The sequence below is a fragment of the Cydia fagiglandana genome, chromosome 7 (assembly GCF_963556715.1).
Source record: "Cydia fagiglandana chromosome 7, ilCydFagi1.1, whole genome shotgun sequence".
Taxonomy (NCBI): domain Eukaryota; kingdom Metazoa; phylum Arthropoda; class Insecta; order Lepidoptera; family Tortricidae; genus Cydia; species Cydia fagiglandana.
Window position 1 is genome coordinate 13,811,366 of NC_085938.1, and position 20,741 is coordinate 13,832,106.

At 37.7% G+C, this 20,741-nt stretch overlaps 1 protein-coding gene across 1 annotated transcript in view; it reads right to left on the reverse strand.

Moving 5' to 3' along the window:
• Positions 1-20,741, reverse strand: part of LOC134666010 (actin-associated protein FAM107A) — a 52,042-nt gene that overhangs the window by 15,701 nt on the left and 15,600 nt on the right. Inside the window, exon 2 of the mRNA XM_063523090.1 lies at positions 5,413-5,608. Coding sequence (XP_063379160.1) covers positions 5,413-5,534 — 122 coding nt within the window. The 5' untranslated portion in view covers positions 5,535-5,608. The remainder of the gene's footprint in view (positions 1-5,412; positions 5,609-20,741) is intronic.

Below are 20,741 nucleotides of genomic sequence, written 5' to 3' on the forward strand. Positions count from 1 at the left end.
TTCGTTATGTTCGTTAAGCAAGTTAAGTTTTTAAGCCACATTTTTTGTCAAGCTCGAGTTCTGATGATGGGATCCATAAGGAATCGAGGGAACTCCTCAAATATTAAAGGCATACGTATAGATTTTTTGTATTTTCATCATAAAATCAAGCATTTACATTAAAAACTGTCGCATTTGATGAAGTGGAACTGCTGATGATGACCAGAACAGAACTCTTCAATGACGCATGGTACACGTTTGGTGATTACGAATTTCGATTTTGACTTGGACTGGGACCCGGACTCGGACTCATACCCGGATCCGGTTCGGACCCGGATCCGGTTTGGGCCCGGACCTGGACTCGGATCCGGATTCGGACCCGGACTCGGAACCGGACTCGGATCCGGACTCGGGCCCGGTCTCGGACCCGGACTCGGACCCGGACTCGGACCCGGACTCGGACCCGGACCTTGACCCAGAAAACCACTATGATACCTTAACTAAATAAACAACTATGATTACCTACCATAAAATTAATGTAGGTATAAAGTACGATGATGCCAATCTTACTAGCCCCTCCCGCTTAAACCCCCGTACACCGCACGGCATGCGCCATTAAATGGGTTAGGTTAGGTTTGAACTGCGATCCTCACAGAACCGAACAAGGATTAGGTTAGGTTAGAACTGCGAGCCTTACAGAAACGAAATGCTACTTGAAAAGTGGGTTTGATTAGGTTCGAACTGCGATCCGCACAGAACCGAACTGCTATCTGAGGAGTGGGTTAGGTTAGGCTAGAACTACGACCCTCATGGCTCCTCTTCACGATGGGCCAACGCCGGCCACTCCAAGGGACGCATTTATGCGTTAGAGGGAGCAAGTGATATTGCTATCTCATTCTACCGCATGGCTGCGTCCCTTGGAGTGGCCGGCGTTGGCCCATCATGTAGAGGAGCCATTATACAGAAGCGAAATGCTAGTAGAAAAGTGGGTGGTTTTACCTCCTTTTCTACATAGTGTACCATCTACAATAATCTTTCATCGGCCCCCATGGAAGTCGGTTTTTTTTTCTTAAAAAATATTATTATTAAATAACTTTCAACCTAACATTAAACTCATAAAACTTAATAGTTTCGGCATCCGGTTTTATGGATGATGTAAACAAATCCCGACCTATAACAACAATTGGATCGAGGCCCAATTATAAAGCATTAGTTTACTTACTACAAAATCCAATAGATTCGTGTTCGTTATTTTAAACCTGGGAATATTCCCACGTTTTTTCTAGCTTTTTTTACTTTAAATTCAAACCCCGAGGAATGTCGGTGTGATACTTTTATTGAGCAACGCGTTCTTTACAATTGCAATTTGCAACTCGTGTAGCAACTACATATTAGCAATGTGAGAATATGACAATTATGACATAACGTTCGCTAAACAATTGTGGTATATGGAATAAAAACAGAAATCGCTAATCGACAACCGGGCCAGTGGCTGTATGGATAAACGATAATGATATGTAACAGTGTATTAGGCACATTGACAGTAAACTAATTTCGGCTGTTCGCATATTCGACGTTAATATCTCAGATAACACAACGGCTGCTGGTCGCTAATTAGGTACAACATTTATAAAAAATAATAGCTTTTACAAAATTAAGGCATTTAAAAATATGTAAAAAAAATAGTCATACGTTTTAACAATTTTCGTATTCTTTGCATTTGTGAAAATAATAGATTAAGTGAACGTTTATTTTTATGTTATGGCTATAAATAATAATAAATTTAAATACATACATAGTAATAAATTCATTATTTCTAAAAGTAATGAAAATGCTGACACAACAACACAAAATAAGAAATTATTATACAAAGAACCTAAATAATGCAGTTATGTGCAATTTTTTTTAGAAATGCTCTAATCGAGATAAATAGCGGGATCCCGGCTATAACTTTAAAAGATGTACTACTCAAAACTAATCTACTCTGGCTTAACGTCAGTGAACGGGTTTATAAAAGTGTATAAATATAAATTAAACGCAATTTATTTTATGAGTTGCGGCTCGGAGACAGATGTTGGATAATTACGCCGGGCTCGCAGGACGAGGCAGGATGTGGTGCACCTGTGCTCTAACAATCCCAACATAGCAAAAAGCCAACATGTGTGCTGCAATGCGCATTTATGTACGTTTTCATGTTCTGTGCGAGTAAAACTATGCTTTCAGTAGGTATTTCATCATTTTCATCCCGCCATACCATACTACAAATAATAGGTATTGAAATATACCTACACAAGCATAATAAACATTAATTTGTGAGAGGTCATTCGGCCCGATTCGTAGTTTAAGTTTACGATGAGGATAACTAAAGAATATTGAGACCTCATTCATTATAATTTTCAACGCTGACTTCGCTATACGTTCTTCCCTGACATTCATTAGTAAGTTCTCGTTGGTTCAAGCCAAGAATGCCCACAAAAAGTGCACCCGTCGGTTCCCAGAGTAAAGAATTTGGGTACCGATCTATTGTTCAAATAACCTGCCGTACACTTACTTGAATACTGATTGTAACTATAAGGTTCACGCGTACATTTTATCAGTGACAGAATTTAGAATAGAGGCAGCTGTTTAATCATACGTTAATTGTTTTTTTTTTTCAAGATAATATTGATAATATTTACTTAGATGTTTGGCGTGTACGAAAGAATATTATATCGTCAGGTGAAAACAAAAACTAGGTAGATAATTATGTACTGCCACGAAGAGCCATAAGTGAACCGTAATTGAATCGGCAAGTAATGTACCTAAATACGTTCTACTCGTATGATTCTATGAAATCTATGAATGTATTTTAACTTACTGCTTGTTACTTTTTCTAGAAACTATGAGGAGTGAGTACAGTACCTACCTACGTCAATTTTGTATGTCAATACAACTGTGACACGTGGAACACAAACACACGGAAAGTAGGTAAGTAAGAAAAACAGTTAAAAACGATTACCTTCTATGTAGTAAACAACTGTCGGCATTTAACAATGACAAGAAGTCTGTATTGTATTATTTTCTATGCATAATAGATTTTCTTCACTTCCAAGTTCCTCGCCTCTTTGTCTAAAGAGTTCCAGAGGTGGACTACGCCAGAAAGTATAGATCATTATTTTTGGCCCATTTATTCACGTGACATTTTGAGATACCGATTATTTTGACGCAGGCATTATCTTCGAATAAAAAAGAGTCCTCTTAGAACACCGTAGAATACCTATATATCTTTGCACCGGCATAAGTATGAGATAGCTTGTTAGAGAGCGAACATTCAAGTTTTGCACAAAGCGTATTGAGTGGAAGGTGCGAAGTGCTTCCCAGAAGGGCCCTCGGGAACAATGAGGGAAGGTATCATAGAAAGTGCTTCATTTCTTAAAGGAAGCCAATAGACGTGGCACTGTCGTGAGTCAAAGTGATTTTTAAAATAAAGGTGAATTCTTGACTGACGTTGAATTAAAAGCGGCGTTTGGTAATTGTGATACATTTTCTAAGAAACGAAAAGGATAAAAAATAAGAACGTAATCGGTTACGCCGATTAACGATACTATGACTGTATACATCCGTACTCGTGACAAACCTAAACTACTGAATCAATGGAGCACATGTGACATGTTTATATGATTATGACATGCGTTTCAGAATTCTTACAAAATCAACAAATAAATACACACACAATATATTGCTTGCCTTGCCTTTTCCTATTTCATTTGGGGTTAACTCTCTTCGTTATTCCTATCTGGGCAATTGAGACATCAATAAGTAGGTACATATTAAAATTGGCAGTTCGTTTAGTACGACGTCCGGTTAGTACGACGTAATATCAGCGGTCCCTTGGGCGTCGTTATAACCGGATCCAACTATACCTATATGTATAAATAAATAAATATTAATTATAGAACAGATTTTACACAAATAAATAAAAATAATCTAAGAAGTACTTATATAAAAGTATTATAAAAACGAATGAGAAAATAAGAAGAAAATATTATATTCACATTGTTCATATAATTTAGTAGGTAACTACGATAACCTCTGCGTAACTGAAAAAAAAATCGAAGTTGCAAATGTCATATCTAAGTATTTTTTCTACAATTGCTATTAATTATTACTTACGAGTATGTTCTATATATATCTAAATAATTGGAATTATTCAGCACACTGACTAAACCATAAATATACCACCCAAATATGAAATTAATCCAGAGATAAGATCTAAAAGGGGTCGAATAATCCACAGTTCGCAAGTAAAATGAGATAAAAGTATTTGACCTCTAACATAACGTAGGATACGGTTCCATTGCTCTTGAGACTGGGTTCAAAGTCATTACAACCGTAGAAAGGACGAAATAGATAACTCTATAAGTAATATGCCCGAATTTGTTATAAACTCCATGCAGACAAGTCACGGGTAAAAATTGACTATAATGATTCATAGAATTGATATGTATTAAGACGTGCCTAGGCGTCAACGGCTCCATAAATAGCGAACTATCGAGCCATCCATAGTTATATGCATACATTATGATCATTTGATACACATAACGATATTAACGATACAATGAAAACTAAGTTATTGACGATTGTTGATCCAATGAAGATCGTGCACATAATTAAAATCCTCACTCATAGATATATAAGTAACTTATTTATCGCTGCACTTATTAATGTACCTACTCGTATATATCTAGGTAAACAACGACTTCGATGGTTTTATTATTTGTTATTTTACTTCTCGTAGTTACTTTGTAGACTTCTCCTGTCCTGACCTTTTAACCAGTTTCTTATCAGTTTCAAGTACCTAAGTATTTTATTTCAAAAGCCCTTTATGGAGTCATGTAAGTAGTCAAGGTGTTATTTCTGGCCATCAAGAATTCCAGGAAGGCCATGCCGAGCGAGGACTATTCTCCAGAATGACAAAGTGTTCCGTGACCCAAGTTTGGTATGAAACAACTCATGCAGGTACAAGCAAGGATACTTTTCGGACTGTCGAGGCAAGGGTTGGGCAGGCGGCACGAGGCGATGAGACTCCTACGTCACCCTGTCCTCGTCTATTTCTGGAACTCATGCAGCAGGTACTTCTGGTTGAAATGTAGCTCTCTGTGCAGATCCATCTTTACTGTAAGCGGCGCTGACAGACTGGCTAACAGTTCAGGCAGAGTTTGCGCTGGAGTTGTGGTACGATAAGCCAACGCATACGTTTTAGGGATGGAGCATCAGGTACTCAGGAAAAAGAAAAACAACTTGGATGGATAACCTTAGGAGTTGGACGGGAATCGACGCTACTACGCTAAGCAGAAAAACTGCAAATAGAGAAGAGTTCCGGACTGTGGTAGCCGACATCCGTAGAGGATATGGCACCTAAAGAAGAAGAAAAGAAGAAGATCAGGTACTCACATCTTCTGGTTGAACAACAGCTCCCGATGCAGGTCCATCCTCTGCGGGCTGTCGAGGCAGGGGTTGGGCAGGCGGCGCGGGGCGATGAGCGCGCCCGCGGCCCCCTCCCCCTCCTGCACCATCTCGTCCGCTCCCAGGGCTCCAACGGGGACCAGCCCCACGCTGCCGGACGCGATCAACGCGCTCCGAGATACGACTGCAACAAGTACAATGTGATGATTAGATAATGCTCTGAAATTAGATTTTATATGTTGGAATTTTGTATTGTCCTCCTTTAACGTCCGGTTTTATTTTGGCATTTTGGTGTCTAAGGCCCACTTGCACCATTCCACTAACCCGGGTTTAACTCATTAAACCTGGAGTTACCATAGTTATAAGTACAATTTGACATTAGGTTTCCGGTTTAACCGCTTAACCCCGGGTTAGTGGAATGGTGCAAGTGGGCCTAAGTGGTTTGTTTAAGTTTTTGATCATTAAAAGCTTGATCTTAACTTGTTATGTTTACTTTTAAGGATCTGCAAACTAACTGCACGTAAAATGTGTGAAGGAAAAATAAATGGAACTACGTTTTAGGTTATTTTGTTTCATTCACTCAAAAGAATTAGGTAGGTACTACTGCAGTGCTACTATTGGTGTTAGGTCACTTTCGAGTTTCGTTCGACACATTTATAAATCTGGCATTTCTTAACATTATTTAAAAAAAAGATTACACATCGACTGTATATCGATAGCAGAATCATTTCGTTGTGGGAAAACAACCACTAAAATTTCACGGTGTATAAATACATATATTATGTAGTTCTTGTTGAAATCGGTTAACATCACACACGATTTGTTAAGCTAATAATAATCATAGGATAATCAACTCTTTCATTCAAGGCTAACAACGGGTTTTTTTTATAACTTCATTGGATTTTACATAAAAAGATATTGATATTTAATTGGAGAAGTTTACTATGTATTCTTAGATTTCCTTTTATTACTTTTTTGTTAATTAACTCTCCATCAGGGTACAATGCGGGTGATTTTGTTGTATAAACCCGAAGCTCGTCGACATGTGTATTCTACCTATCCTAACCTACGGTGCCCAAACTTGGTCATTAACAGAAGCCCAAAAGTCCCGACTCAAGATTTGCCAGCGAGCAATGGAGCGCAGTATACTCGGAGTCCGTAGAATCGATCGGATAAGGAACACAGAGCTGCGCTCCAAAACTGGAATCGCAGATGTGGGTGTGAAGGCCGCCAAGCTCAAGTGGGATTGGGCGGGACATATCTGTCGGATGCACCCGGACAGATGGGCCAAAATAGCGACCGAATGGGCACCTCAGATCACCCGAGGCAGAGGCAGACCAAAAATGAGATGGCGAAACGACCTGGACTCATTTTGTGGCGACTGGCGGGAGCATGCACAAAGCCGTGACGAGTGGCGAAAGACAGGGGAGGCCTTTGCCCAGCAGTGGGACACAATATAGGCTATACAAAAAAAAAAAAAAAAATAACCCGAAGCAAGTTCACTATGCGTGTACTATAGCAATATAGCAATAAATAAAACAATATAGAAAGCAAAGCATAACCTGATAGGGGACAATCAATAAAAGGTTATTCTTTCACTAATCTATGATACTCGAATGAGGTTACGACTGAGGCTCCTTATTGATTTAATGCACATACATGCATGACTTCCAAGTATGCGCCCCGACCCCATGCGTAGGTTTAAAAAGGTATTCGCCTGCCATAAATCAGAGAAAGAATGCATAAAGTCTTCGACCTCACAATACAAGTATATGTATATTAAAAATATATAAGATTATCCTTTTAAAGGTAAGACCGGTTCACAAAGACGTTTGCTAATAATGTGAGTAACAGAATGACATCATCTTATGTTACCTACATATTTTGCGCATATGCCCCACTCTAAAAGGATCTTAGCGTACATATCTCCTGGCGCTCGGCCAAAATACAAGCAGAAATCCATTAGGTTGCTTCACGCAAATGCATGGCAAGCATTTCTATAGTTCATCATCCTTGCGTAACACCAGAAGTCGTTTTGAGCTGTTATTGACAGGTAGAAAATAGGTTCCTCGCTCGGGGTTGTGACCTCGTTTGTTTCGACTATGATTGCGGTTCCTGTGAACTCGGGCTAATAAGCGTGCCATGGCCCTACTTCTCGTCGAAATCTGAGCATTATTACACAGCGAGTCGTCACGGGTATACAATTGCAATTGCAACCCCTGCAGTGCAATGATTGTGTTTCACCACTCTTTCCCGCTCGTTATCGCGGGCAGCCACGGCCTCATTTCTGGCACTTTAGATAAACGGAAACGGCTGAGTTATGAACTTTTAAAATTCATTTTGTTCACGAGCCGGGCGGGTTAGTGCCGGGCGGGCACCCAGTTTAAAAAGTTGAAGCTCGTTGTGGCCTCGGAACTCTAACAGGAGACGATAATTTATAACTTATGAAGACCTTAATAAAAGTCTATTACAATTATTGGCTTATTACAAAAATGTAACAATTGGGTAATAAATTACAACTTATTAAATATTTACGATTTTGTGAAATATTTACGCTTCGTTTATTATGATTTTTCTGATATTCGGCAACTTCGGCAATAACGACTATATCGAATTAGATGTATGAATGTTTGTACCATTAATAATCTGCGAAGCAATGGCCTTAATCTAGCAAAGCAGGTCAAATTGTAAGCTTACATCTTACCTATGTGTGACATAAGACAAATTTACATAATGTGCCGACGCGAACTGCCTCCGTGTCGCATTTTGTTATCAAATAACATACCTGAGGTACTACTGCCGTGTGAACCGTTTAAGATGGCATTTTAGCTATAGGTCATTTTTTAGTTTAATTCGCCGCTATAGAGGTACCAATCACTACCTAATGGTATTTTAGGTAACTACTGTGACAATCAACTGCAGAGATAGTTGTCCCCCTTGCAAAAAAAACTTCTATGTAGGGGAGGTCAAACAGACAAACATCTTGTAGCTGACTTAACACTCATGAGACTGATGCCAGTGGTGCCTGAAACTATATAATATTTAATAACTTGTTTCTGTAAGGCTGTAAGTATCTCTAAGATACTTTACAATATTGCAATAAAAATAGTTTTTTTTTTACGATACCTACCTGATGTGACCCTGATTTCAGAACTTTTTCAGTTATCTTTTACGCCATTTGTTACGTAAGTACATTTCAAGACGACTTTAGGCACCCTTTATGTACAGATAGGTCCCAAGTAACAATTTGTGGTACTATAGTGGTCAATAGAACGTTTCCTAAATACCACCTAAGGTCCTATAAAAGACCTAAGAAGGTTGTATAAAGCCGAAATGGCGCATCTTTAGTGCCATTCAGTGATATAGTAGACCTGTAGCAGTGTCAGTCGTGACGTTTTAGGTCTATAAAAGTGATATAATGATGACTCTTGTGCTAATTTGTTGTCAGTAACGCCATTATAGTGTTAATTTATACTATAGTAGCATTAGAGATTCCATTATAGTGCTTGTTTTATACTATAGTAGTATTTGAAATTCTATTATAGTGCTTTTTTTATACTATTGCAGAATTCATAGTTCCTTTACAACGCAATTTGCTACCAAGTTTTCCATCAACTATTGTGAGTGGTTTTGTTGTGTGTTTACTTCACAAAAACGATACTAAGTAAAATGGTGATAAGTAAAGACTTTATATTAATATGCGTTATTTAGATGTCGAATAATTCGGTCCTTAGTGCAAAAAGTATATGGGACGGAAGTTTTACCGTTAGAATAGTATAAGGTTAATAAGGAATTTTAAATGCCCCCTCGATTTATTTATGTTTTTAATAAAATAATTTAATAAAATATTATGATATTCACCATAGTTACTACTATGCAGCCAAGAAGTAAATCCGACGCTTTTATAGGCTAACTATAGAACTTACGACGAAATATTCACCGCCATCATGATTAAAATTAGGGTTCCAAAAGAATTTTGCTGTGACCCAGTTACACTTACAAACTCTTTAGAAAGACATTATGATTTGTTTTAAATTTAGATGTAGTTAATTACTTTTGTTTTCTTTTTCAGTGTGATTGGTAAAAAAATGTGCTAATAATGGATGTCGATAAATATCTAAACCGCCACGATTTTATGCTTGTATTAAATCATTGATGATAAATCTGAACTACAATCACTAATATCATTTTGTACGGAACCACATTATGTGGCTTAGGCCTGAACTTATATAAGCAAGATATAAGTAGCCATTACAGATCAAATTTATCATTTACAAGTAGTCGTTTTCTACCTTTATGTATCTAACTCGGTTTACAAAAGACATAAAAATTCAGCTATAACGCTGTTGTCTTTTAAAAGAAAAAAACAAAACCACTATACAACAGTTTTGTGATATAAAATAGTCATTGTGACGTTTACAGCGATGATATATAATAGGGATTTGAAAACTACTAAAGCGCTTTTTAACGCTATAAATATGTCCCAAAAACGCTACTATAGAGCAAAACAGTTCTATAATAGTGTTCATATGACTACTAAAGTATTATGTATTATAGCAGTGATCTCTAAAGCTACTATATCCTGAAATCGTTGTATATTTGGGGTTTTGTCACTGTTAAAAGACAAAACTATAGCGGCTAGCAGGGAACCTTAATAGCGCAAACTACTAAATTATTATGTACTATAGCAGTGATCTCTAAAGCCACTATATCCTAAAATCGTTGTATAGTTGGGTTTATGTCACTGTAAAAACACAAAACTATAGCGGCTAGCAGGGAACCTTAATAGCACAAACTACTAAAGTATTGTGTACTATAGCAGTGATCTCTAAAGCCACTATATCCTAAAATCGTTGTATAGTTGGGTTTTTGTCACTGTTAAAACACAAAACTATAGCGGCTTCCAGGGAACCTTAATAGCGCAAACTACTAAAGAATGATGTACTATAGCAGTGATCTCTAAAGCCACTTTATCCTAAAATCGTTGTATAGTTGGGTTTTTGTCACTGTTAAAACACAAAACTATAGTGGCTTCCAGGGAACCTTAATAGCGCAAACTACTAAAGAATGATGTACTATAGCAGTGATCTCTAAAGCCACTTTATCCTAAAATCGTTGTATAGTTGGGTTTTTGTCACTGTTAAAACACAAAACTATAGCGGCTTGCAGGGAACCTTAATAGCGCAAACTACTAAAGTATTATGTACTATAGCAGTGATCTCTAAAGCCACTATATCGTAAAATCGTTGTATAGTTGGGTTTTTGTCACTGTTAAAACACAAAACTATAGCGGCTTGCAGGGAACCTTAATAGCGCAAACTACTAAAATAGTATGTACTATAGCAGTGATCTCTAAAGCCTCTATATCGTAAAATCGTTGTATAGTTGGGTTTTTGTCACTGTTAAAACACTAAAACTATAGTTGCTTGCAGAAAACCTTAATAACGCAAATTAGTTGCATAAAAGTGATTCCATATACTATTATACAGTAATATTGCTCTATAGTGGTTATATTTGACGCTATTATAGTACACGCCTATAACGGCTCTATAAAATGGTGAAGTAAACCTTTACATCAATTGCTTATAGATTACATTAGCTGTATAAGCCTATAGAGCAAAAAGGTGTTGCCAAACGCTTTTATGCAACAGGTGGACACCTCTGAAACCTTAATACGACGTCTATACAAGCTTTTAGCGATAAAAACTAAAATTATAGGACTAAAATGTTACTTGGGGTATATTTCATAGCTACCGTACCTCTAGAGGTATCTTTGTTTCTCAATCATTTAGCTGTGTTTGGTACATCAGGTACATGACATGACCTACTTAATTCTGAGGTAGTCGTCGAAACAGTGAACCGTGGCGTTACGTGCATGTGTTTCTTTTGTCACAGTTTGCCGCGATGACCCAGCGTTCTGGACCCATAAAGTATGCTGTGCGTTATGTCATTCTAAGTACCTACAGAACACTTGAATACGTGCGTAGCTTCTCTAATAACATGGATTTTATGAGTTGGAGATTTAACTAGTCTAATGGCGACGATGAACTCAGCTTAAATTTTATGGTGCTCTTTTAAACAGACGGAGGGATTCTTGCGTTTACATTATTTCGATGACGTCAAGCCGTCACCAGTAAAAAGTAGATATAAGCGTAAAGATATACTATAGGTACCGAAGGTAATTTATAAGGCTTATGCACCTACTTTAGAAATACAAGGAGACTAAGTATTAATTAGAGGCACGCAGTTCAACTGCGACGATTTTGTTCCAGACAGGTCGACTTGCTCCAAATGACCATATTGATATATGACCTTTCCATAAGAATATTTGTGACCTCAAACTAGGGTTGCCAGATGGTCGGGATTTGGCGGGATTCTCCCGATTTTTAGCATGTGTTCCCGATTCCCGATAAAGTGTAAACTGTCCCGAAAAACAGCTTCACGTTATAAAACAATAATTTCAAGTTCCGAACTGTCGTCGAGCAAGCGAGCTGACGTAATGCCAATAAAGTAAAATATCGTTGTTTTTAATACAATTACTTTAATTTGAATGAATTTTTTTTCCCGACTTAAGACCCAAAATCCCGAAAAATTTATATTGTTTCCCGATAATAGCGCCTTCCGATCTGGCAACCCTACCTCAAACAGTGTTAATTTTCCCTTTAGAATTACGTAAACGTAGAAAATCTGTTAGTTAAAAGTTGATGAAATTAGCTTTAAGTGTTTAACAACTCATTTAGCGCGGTTATTACATGATACGATTAGTAGCGAGTAGCGACATTATCACGAACCACTAATGTGGCCATAATCCAGGAAATATTATACCTTTACGGACAATACGGACATTACGGACACTACGCATACCGGATGTAGCCAGTATTTACTTGTGAAATTACCCCTAAACGTACTTTTTTAATGCCGCGAGCAAACTAAATATTTAGAGCTATAAACGTATTTTCACTTAATCACCTTTAGACGCAGCTAATAATGGGATAGTTTAAGCTAAATGTCGATTTACGGGTTTAAACTATCATTAAAGGGGCCCACGGTATCGGCCTGTCAGTTAGAACAAAATTTTGACAGTTCCGAACAACTGACAGGCCGATACCGTACGGCGGACTGTTAATCAGTGGGACCCTTGAGACGCATTACAATGTTTCGTAAAAAACATGTAAAACTTACCTATATTTAATGTAACTTTATTTAAAGTACAATCTAATGTTAAGGAACCTTACAGGTTACGATAATATTTTCAACTAATAGGTAAAAAAAGTTGAAATGTAACTGACAGGCCGATACCGTACGGCGGACTGTTAATCAGTGGGACCCTTGAGACGCATTACAATGTTTCGTAAAAAACATGTAAAACTTACCTATATTTAATGTAACTTTATTTAAAGTACAATCTAATGTTAAGGAACCTTACAGGTTACGATAATATTTTCAACTAATAGGTAAAAAAAGTTGAAATGTAATATGCGATGAATGAAAAGGTGATTTTAGGTACCTAACTATAAGAGATAAGATCGACGATCATTGGAGATCGAAACACCATTAATAATAACTTCACTATTCCGCTCGGTGTACCCCTTACATTTCATTAAAGTGTCAAAAGGGCCTCTACGTGTTGGCTTCGGCTCCGCGCACGCCTCCCAAAGGTCCGGAACACCATTGTTCCGTGATGGGAAAGACTTCACTATCATACTGCCGTATTCGAACTTCAAGATATTCACAAGAGACGACACGTACTAGATCCATTCTAGATACGTTATAGTTTAGATATCAACTAGTTCTCTTTTGCAGAGCAATTCGGGCAACCAATGTCACTTTTACGTTAGATAGAGTAAGATATCTATTAGATGTGAATTGGATCTCTAAGTCATATCCTGTGGAAATCGTTCAAGAGTATCTCCAGAATCGCGCTCGCGCGCAGAAATGTCAAATTTGACAGGTTATATCTTAAACATATCGTTATCGTATCTTGGTGATGTCTAAAAGATGTGTACCTAATGGATGTCTATTTCAAAATCCGAATCGGGCCCATAGAGTATTAATATGACTGGTCGATAATGCTCCTTCGTGTTTACAGTTTCAAGGAGCGCCCTTGAAAGGATAAGGTACGCAGTGGGCCCGTTTATTGAACCAGCAGGCTGTGAAGGTCGCGTCGCCTGCGTACAGGGGCAAGTCCTTTTCAAGGTCCTGGCTGAATTGCGCGGGAAATCGAAGTTCGCAAATTGCGGGCATCTTTCTCTGTCACTCTTATTACGCCTTTACGCCTTCATTGGAGTAAAAGAGAAAGATCCCCGCAATTTGCGAATTACGGTTTTCGCGGTAGCCCCTTTGGCTGAATTGCGCGGGAAATTTCGATTGGGCAATATATTTCAGGAGCGAGGCTGCTTTAGGTGTCCATGATAGTATAGTAGAAGAGAGGTTTCGTAAATGGCTCTTATCGAAATTGATTTAAGGATTACGTGCTCGTAAAATCATTATAGGATTATCATTATAGATAAGCGAGGCGCCTCTCAACAAACATCAACACATTACGGCATAATAGCTTTGTAATAAATAACCTTTTCACTAAAGTTTCTGAAGCAATATATGATACCCATAATGTCTTACATGTAGTTGAAGCAATAATCTAGTGGCCATTTATGATATTGAAATCATTCATCACCATTCCGATATCGTTAGTAGGAAAGCATTCCGTCATTATTGCCATGCCAGCACGCATACAATCTGCACGCAGCTCATTTAAAAAATCGATGCCAATCGCCTGACCCCTGACCTACGGATATATTTAGCTCATCCAGCTATTACCTGCGCAAGGTCGCTTTGGCTCGTTTGCTAAAACAATTGACGTCATACCAGAAGGTTGCCATGTTAAATCTACCGAGTTAATCCGCTAAACGCCGGAAATAGGTATTCCAAGTGTCCAAGCCTTGGGCTTTTCAATTTGCTTAATTATTAGGTTTTATTTTCCACGTTTCCACCGTGTGTATGAGGCAAAGGGAAAATGTTCAAGTAGAAACAGGAGTGTGGAGCACTCGACTCTCTTTAAGAGATGGGATGCCTTTGAATACTTTGCCTACAAGTTTTCCTCGCAGTTTTCTGTATGGAGGCTCTTATGCCGTATTCCCTCTATTCAGAGAGCTGGGGGTTCCGCGCCAGCTCTACATTTCCTCTTTTTATTGCCGTGCCTAATACAAACTGCGATGCTATTGTGACAAGCTAGCTTGTTTACTTTAGCAACCTAATAAGCCTGTGTACTCAAAGTAACAGAGAACAATATGGCATCGCACAACAAAAAATGAAACAATGGATTCATTTGCAAAGTCCATTGTTTTATCACTAATGATCTTTCCTGCACAGGCAAATAAAGTGGTTAACGAAGGGGAGATTGATCATGTTGTTCTTAAGTACATGGATTTTATCAGTATGGCCATCGACATAAGTATTTTCAACAAGGGACCAGTTACCGCATAGGCCCCGATTTTAAGATAGACATAAGTAAATGTTATAGTGACCGTTTTAGAAAATACATAAAATTAAATGCTTACAATGCAATACTTTTTATTTGAAAAAAAAAAAACTAGTTGATTTGCAAACAAAACTAAATATTCATATTCAAAGCGATTAAAAGCATAGAGTCACCAAATTTCATAACAAAAGCCGTCACTCGATGTCCAGCTCTACACACAAAAGAGGGATTATACGTCCATTATCCTGTCTCGACCAGATTTATTGCTGGGCACCCTTTAATTTTAATCATCTACTCAATTCTACTCAATAAACCATTTACGTGAAAGCATTTGAAAGCTTTTTAGAAGTTTTTGTTTTTTATCGTTAAAGTAACGTAGTCGTCATGGAAAGGAACATTATTGTCACTAGACGACGTTTTGCTTGTTTGTTACATTACTTTCTTTTATGATCGCGCCTTTATAAAAAATATATGACCCCGGAGGCCAATTGTGGCGAAGCACACAATAAAAATGTTTTTTTGTTTATGTTATTGTTAGTTTCAAAAACATGCCTTTGAATGTAGGGCATTACGCTCCCAAAGGACATTCGTGACTATGTGAAAAGGAATTGAGCGACATAGCACGCACGATTGTAGGCCTCAAAGTCGGTGATCACATTTAACACCTTGTCGTTTTGTGAATTGGCGTACTTAACCTGCCGTGGCATTTTACGCGTTATTGCGACAAAGTACTATAAAGCACAGCGACCAAAGTCGACTGTACTAAAAAGCGGTACAATAGGAAATCTGTGTTAATTGAATTGCTCTATCTGTCTGCGGCAATCGACAATAACGAGTGGGATTTATGTTCGGATTTACGCAAGCCACCATTATTTGGTTTCACAATGTGCCTTACCCGCCTAATTGATACGTGTTTATAACACGAAATGACCGTATCTAACCTCTGCCACAACTACACCAGCATCATCTAGAATCAATACTATAAAAAAAATTATACAATAGATAAAAATTAATGTAGCACTTCATCGAAATTAGCATTTAAACATAATAGTGACATCGTCTGATACATACCCGATAACCACGTAATAGCACAAAATCTAAATGTTGTGGGATAGTATACAGTAGGGTTAGTTCCCTCGATTACTTGGTGACTTTGGTTTTCCCCAATAGTAGGTGGTAACTTATATGGGAATAACCCAAATAGCACATGCAAGCACGTTGTGTCATTTGAAAAGCTCCGTAAATTATCCAGAGCTTGACTTTAAACACTTCGAAGCAGAAGTGACCACAAGACAATAAAGCGACGAGTTTATTCTAGACGAAGAAAGTGTTACGAGACAAATTATTACTTGGACTTCTAATGGTTTTTCTCAGTACAGCACACAGTGATAACTACTAAGAATAACCTAAATAGCACAAGCACCCATAGTTGCATCATTTAACAGTCTGCTGTCTATCCGGAGTTTTGGTTTAAACATTTCTGAACAGGCGTGACCATTAGACAATAAACCGATGAGTTTATATCTAGACGAAGAAAGTGTTACGAGACAAATTATTGCTCGGCTTATAATTCCCTAGGCACGTGTGTGCTGGGGTCGGATGTTTATTGCTCGTAACTTATTATGGCTGGGGAACACTTTTGAAATACTCTATATGAGCTACTGCATAACGAGTAGGTAGTTAATATATCCATGCAAATTATTCACATCGCTTAATAAGCTTAGGCAAGTATTCAACGCCTTCAACATGCGTAAAATCTGTGACAATTTCGTGCTTCTTATTTGACAGGTAAACGAGATGGCGCTGTACAACTCCATACATTTTGCGGTACCCAACTCTGATTCTGACTCAAAAGTTTTCGTTTGACAATTCAGTGACAGCGCCATCTATTTTGGATGTCAAACTAAGGGGAACGTATTTTTCTTAGACTTTACCTCTCTATTACAATCAATTCTCTTTGCTAGTAAGCGAAAAGCGACGTGAATTATGAAGTAAAAGTCTTCAATTCTAACTAATAGAAAAAGTCGTACAAGCCACCTGGGATAGCGTGATTATGATTATGTGCGAATGTTACCACCAGCCCACCCAAATAAGCATATTTATTCTCCTGTTACGTGTATCCCCTGGTCTGCCTGAAGCGAACGGTTGCTGGCGCCCAATAAGCAGAGAGAATAACAGCGCAGAACGGCTTGGCAATAGTGATGACGTGCGCAATCAGCGTTAGAGTCAAGCCGATCCCCCGTGGATGCTCTCGCTCAATCAATAAGCCACTTCCTCATGCGGGTGTACGGATCAGTTAACGTGATGACACTGATGACAGTTATGATTTCAAATGCGTTCCCGTGGGTTCTTTACTAGGGGTCAAATAATTCGACCAAAGATGCACTGAGAAAGCGTGCACAGCTTAATCGGACCAATAGAACTAATAGAACATCATTGTTTTAAATTAATGAACCAGCCTTTTTACTATTTAGGTCATGTTTCTTTGTTTTAATTGTAGAATTAAAAATACATTAAGTTCATGAATGCGGGTTTGAGGTTAGGTGTGGCGTTGTAATAGTAATAGGTTTTTAAGTGGATTACTAACAATTATCACATTGTAAGTCATGTAATTATTGTGTCTCAATGTCATGTGCATGGTGGTTTTACATTAGGTATTATATGAGTAGAGTACAAGTATGTATACAGGCGTACAATAAGTATTTCGCATAATTGTCATACAACCGACAGATTCTCAAACAAAACATAAACATTGAATTTGGATCCCTTTGACTTTTTATTATTATGGCTGGGGAACATATATGGAGGAGCTGTCACGTAAAATGTTTGTAGCATTTTTTGGAAGTTAGCACATAAATTTATTTAGAAAATAATATTTAAGTAATAAGACAACGGTAAAAACATATTCCTTATTATTCTTAAATTAAACCGATCCAAAAGAGACTTGAAAGACTTTTTATAGGGATCATCATTCGACGCGAGAGGTATAGATAGAATAAGTAGTAAATAGTTGATAAAAAATAACAATCTAATTTGTGTGTAATTGTGTATCACATTGTCGTAATTACAAAAATCTGGTTCCACAATCAAATTTACAGGTAAATAATATAATTATACTTATTACTCCTAATCACACTTAAGCAATTATAGCGACGAAACAAGAAAATAGGCTAATTACAAAATACAACGATACATTCGAATTAGTCTAAACACTCGGTCGGCCAAAAGGTATATGGATTTGCTTCTAAAATGATGAAATATTGTAATTTTATCTTTTAATTATACATGTATAGAGTCAATACTGCTTTTTAAGTACCTCCACGTACTTAAGACCTTTGATAAAGTACACTTTGGATGAGTTTTTTTACAGTATTCCGTGATTTATACTACAGATCCATACTATCGCAATACCTATAGTTAGCAAATGTAGATCACTAGCCGCTAGTGTTTTAAAATAACTGGGGTGCGACCGTAAAGGGTTGAGGGCGATAAGGGGACGGCCCCATTTGATCGCTCCGTGCACTATCCTTCCACGCAACTTGAGAAGGCAACAAAGAGCCAAAGTAATGCATACATCATGTTACTTTTTTATGGAGATTTAACATGACAGACCACTGTACTTTTTAAAATTTTGATTAAAGTACTGATTGTCATGCGCTGGCCGATATACAATAAAAAATTTGCTCCAGAGCGATCGGATTACGGTATTGTGGTTCCGTATAATTATATGCTTGGTTTGGATGAGATTAGGTACCATCAGTACCTACAACGAATATCACTCTGGAGTGGTTGTATTTTATACCATTATTGTGTAATTGTGTAATTGTACCACCATTGTGTAATTGTAATACATAATAAAAGTACGCGATTGTTCTGTTTTTGTTTTAAATATGACAGAAAATCGTGTTATTTTAAGCCAATATATACAAATTGAAGTTCGCATGCACGTCAATTTTATAAATCCTTACGTCATTCTCAGATGACCGTAGTTCGTAAACATTCCGGCGAGGTCATTTCATTTAGTTAGCTAAGGAATTTAGCTAACCGCAGGGAGCGATTTGGGGGAAAACTGGGGAAACAATCAAGTTAGTTTGTATTTACCTAGTTATTTACCGACGACCGGTCTGGCCTTGTGGCACTACCCACAACCTACCCTGCATGTGAAGCCGATGGTCCTGGGTCCGAATCCAGGTAAGGACATTTATTTGTGTGATGTACACAAATATTTGTTCCTGATGAGTCATGGGTGTTTTCTATGTATATAAATATGTATATCGACGCCTAGCAGGGCTAGCACCCATGGTACAAGCTTTGCCTAGTTTGGGGCTAAGTGGATCTGTGTAAGATGTCCCCTAATATTTATTTATTTATTTATTTACACAGAATTTAGTCCTCATAAGCTATGTTTTCTATAAATTATAATCTACAGAGTACGGTTTTATTCTTAAAATAAAATGCGTTTTCTAACAGTAGTATTGACCCCTAAAAAACATAATGACCCCTCTCGCTGGACACGTAATTTGCATAACACTGTCAGGATTAATTTGAAATAGGAGACTATTAGGCGCGCACGCTATTCAGGCGCTCTCAGATAGTCGCGATCGTAATAATTCAATCTTTATCACTTTATTGAATTGATAAGGCTAAAATTTTATACAATGACGAGAAAATATTTTATCTAATTCCACATTCTTGTCTAAGCATGGATTAATGTTGCCGATATTATATTATTCCGATTGTTAATTAGGTACCTATCTCTAAAACTAATGCTAAATATGGAGAGACATTAGGAATTCTAATAGCGTTTACTATATGTACTAAATAGTACGTAGGTAGGTTTACTTGTCAATCAGTAAGGATTGACGAGGACTACCAGACGAATGGCTTCGACCCCAATATTATGTTCAAATATGGTGGCACGACATGCCCACTGCCGTCCTAGACAAAAACGGCGCCTGTCGTCCATGTCGGTCAAAACATGGTCATAGACAACATTACAGTTTTCCACCTTGTGTCATGGGAATAAGGTGAAAATGTGCATACATGTTTTTGGCCGTGACTGCGTACATGTCCCCTTGTTTGCGGTAGGTAAGTACCTGCTGATACGTACCTACTAACTACGTATATGTATATGTATGCACTTACGCACGTAGCCACCTAAATGCATAAACAGTGTTTATGAACCGCACCCTAAAATAGGAGCTGACCGCTAAACGCCACGTGGACTTACACCCTGACTACACTTCACATCACTTTATTAGATTTTATACGTATTTCAGAAGTAAATTTAGTTTAACGAAGTCAATAACTCGATATGTTTAACTCATTACGAGTAGTTTTGTCTACGAATATGAATCATTAATTGAAACGAGATTCACCTAATCACGTCACATACTTTTATTATTTGTCCTGACGTTTCGACCGCGACATTACGTTCGTGGTCGCAGACAGACTGGCATCTTCTAGATGCGCGGGTTTTGCGAACTAACCGCACTTAGTTTTCATACTCTTGATTAGGTAGACCAAGCTAAGTAGGCAGCGATTTTGATAATTTCATAAACGTTTGACGTTTACAATAAAACGTGCACCACACTCTGGCCTATCAAAATCGCTGCCAACTTAACTTGGTCTAACTCTATTCACTTTTACGCTAGAGAATAATAAAAGTATTAAGAGCACGCGATTAAGTCCATTTTTTTGCTATTGGCCATCGTTTACGAGTTATTTACGAATGACTAAAAAAGGGAACCTTAGTATTTATTTTCTCCCTTCAATATTTATTTTATTTATTTAATTTCTTTTATATTAAGTGTGAAAATCGTGTAAGTTGAAATTAATA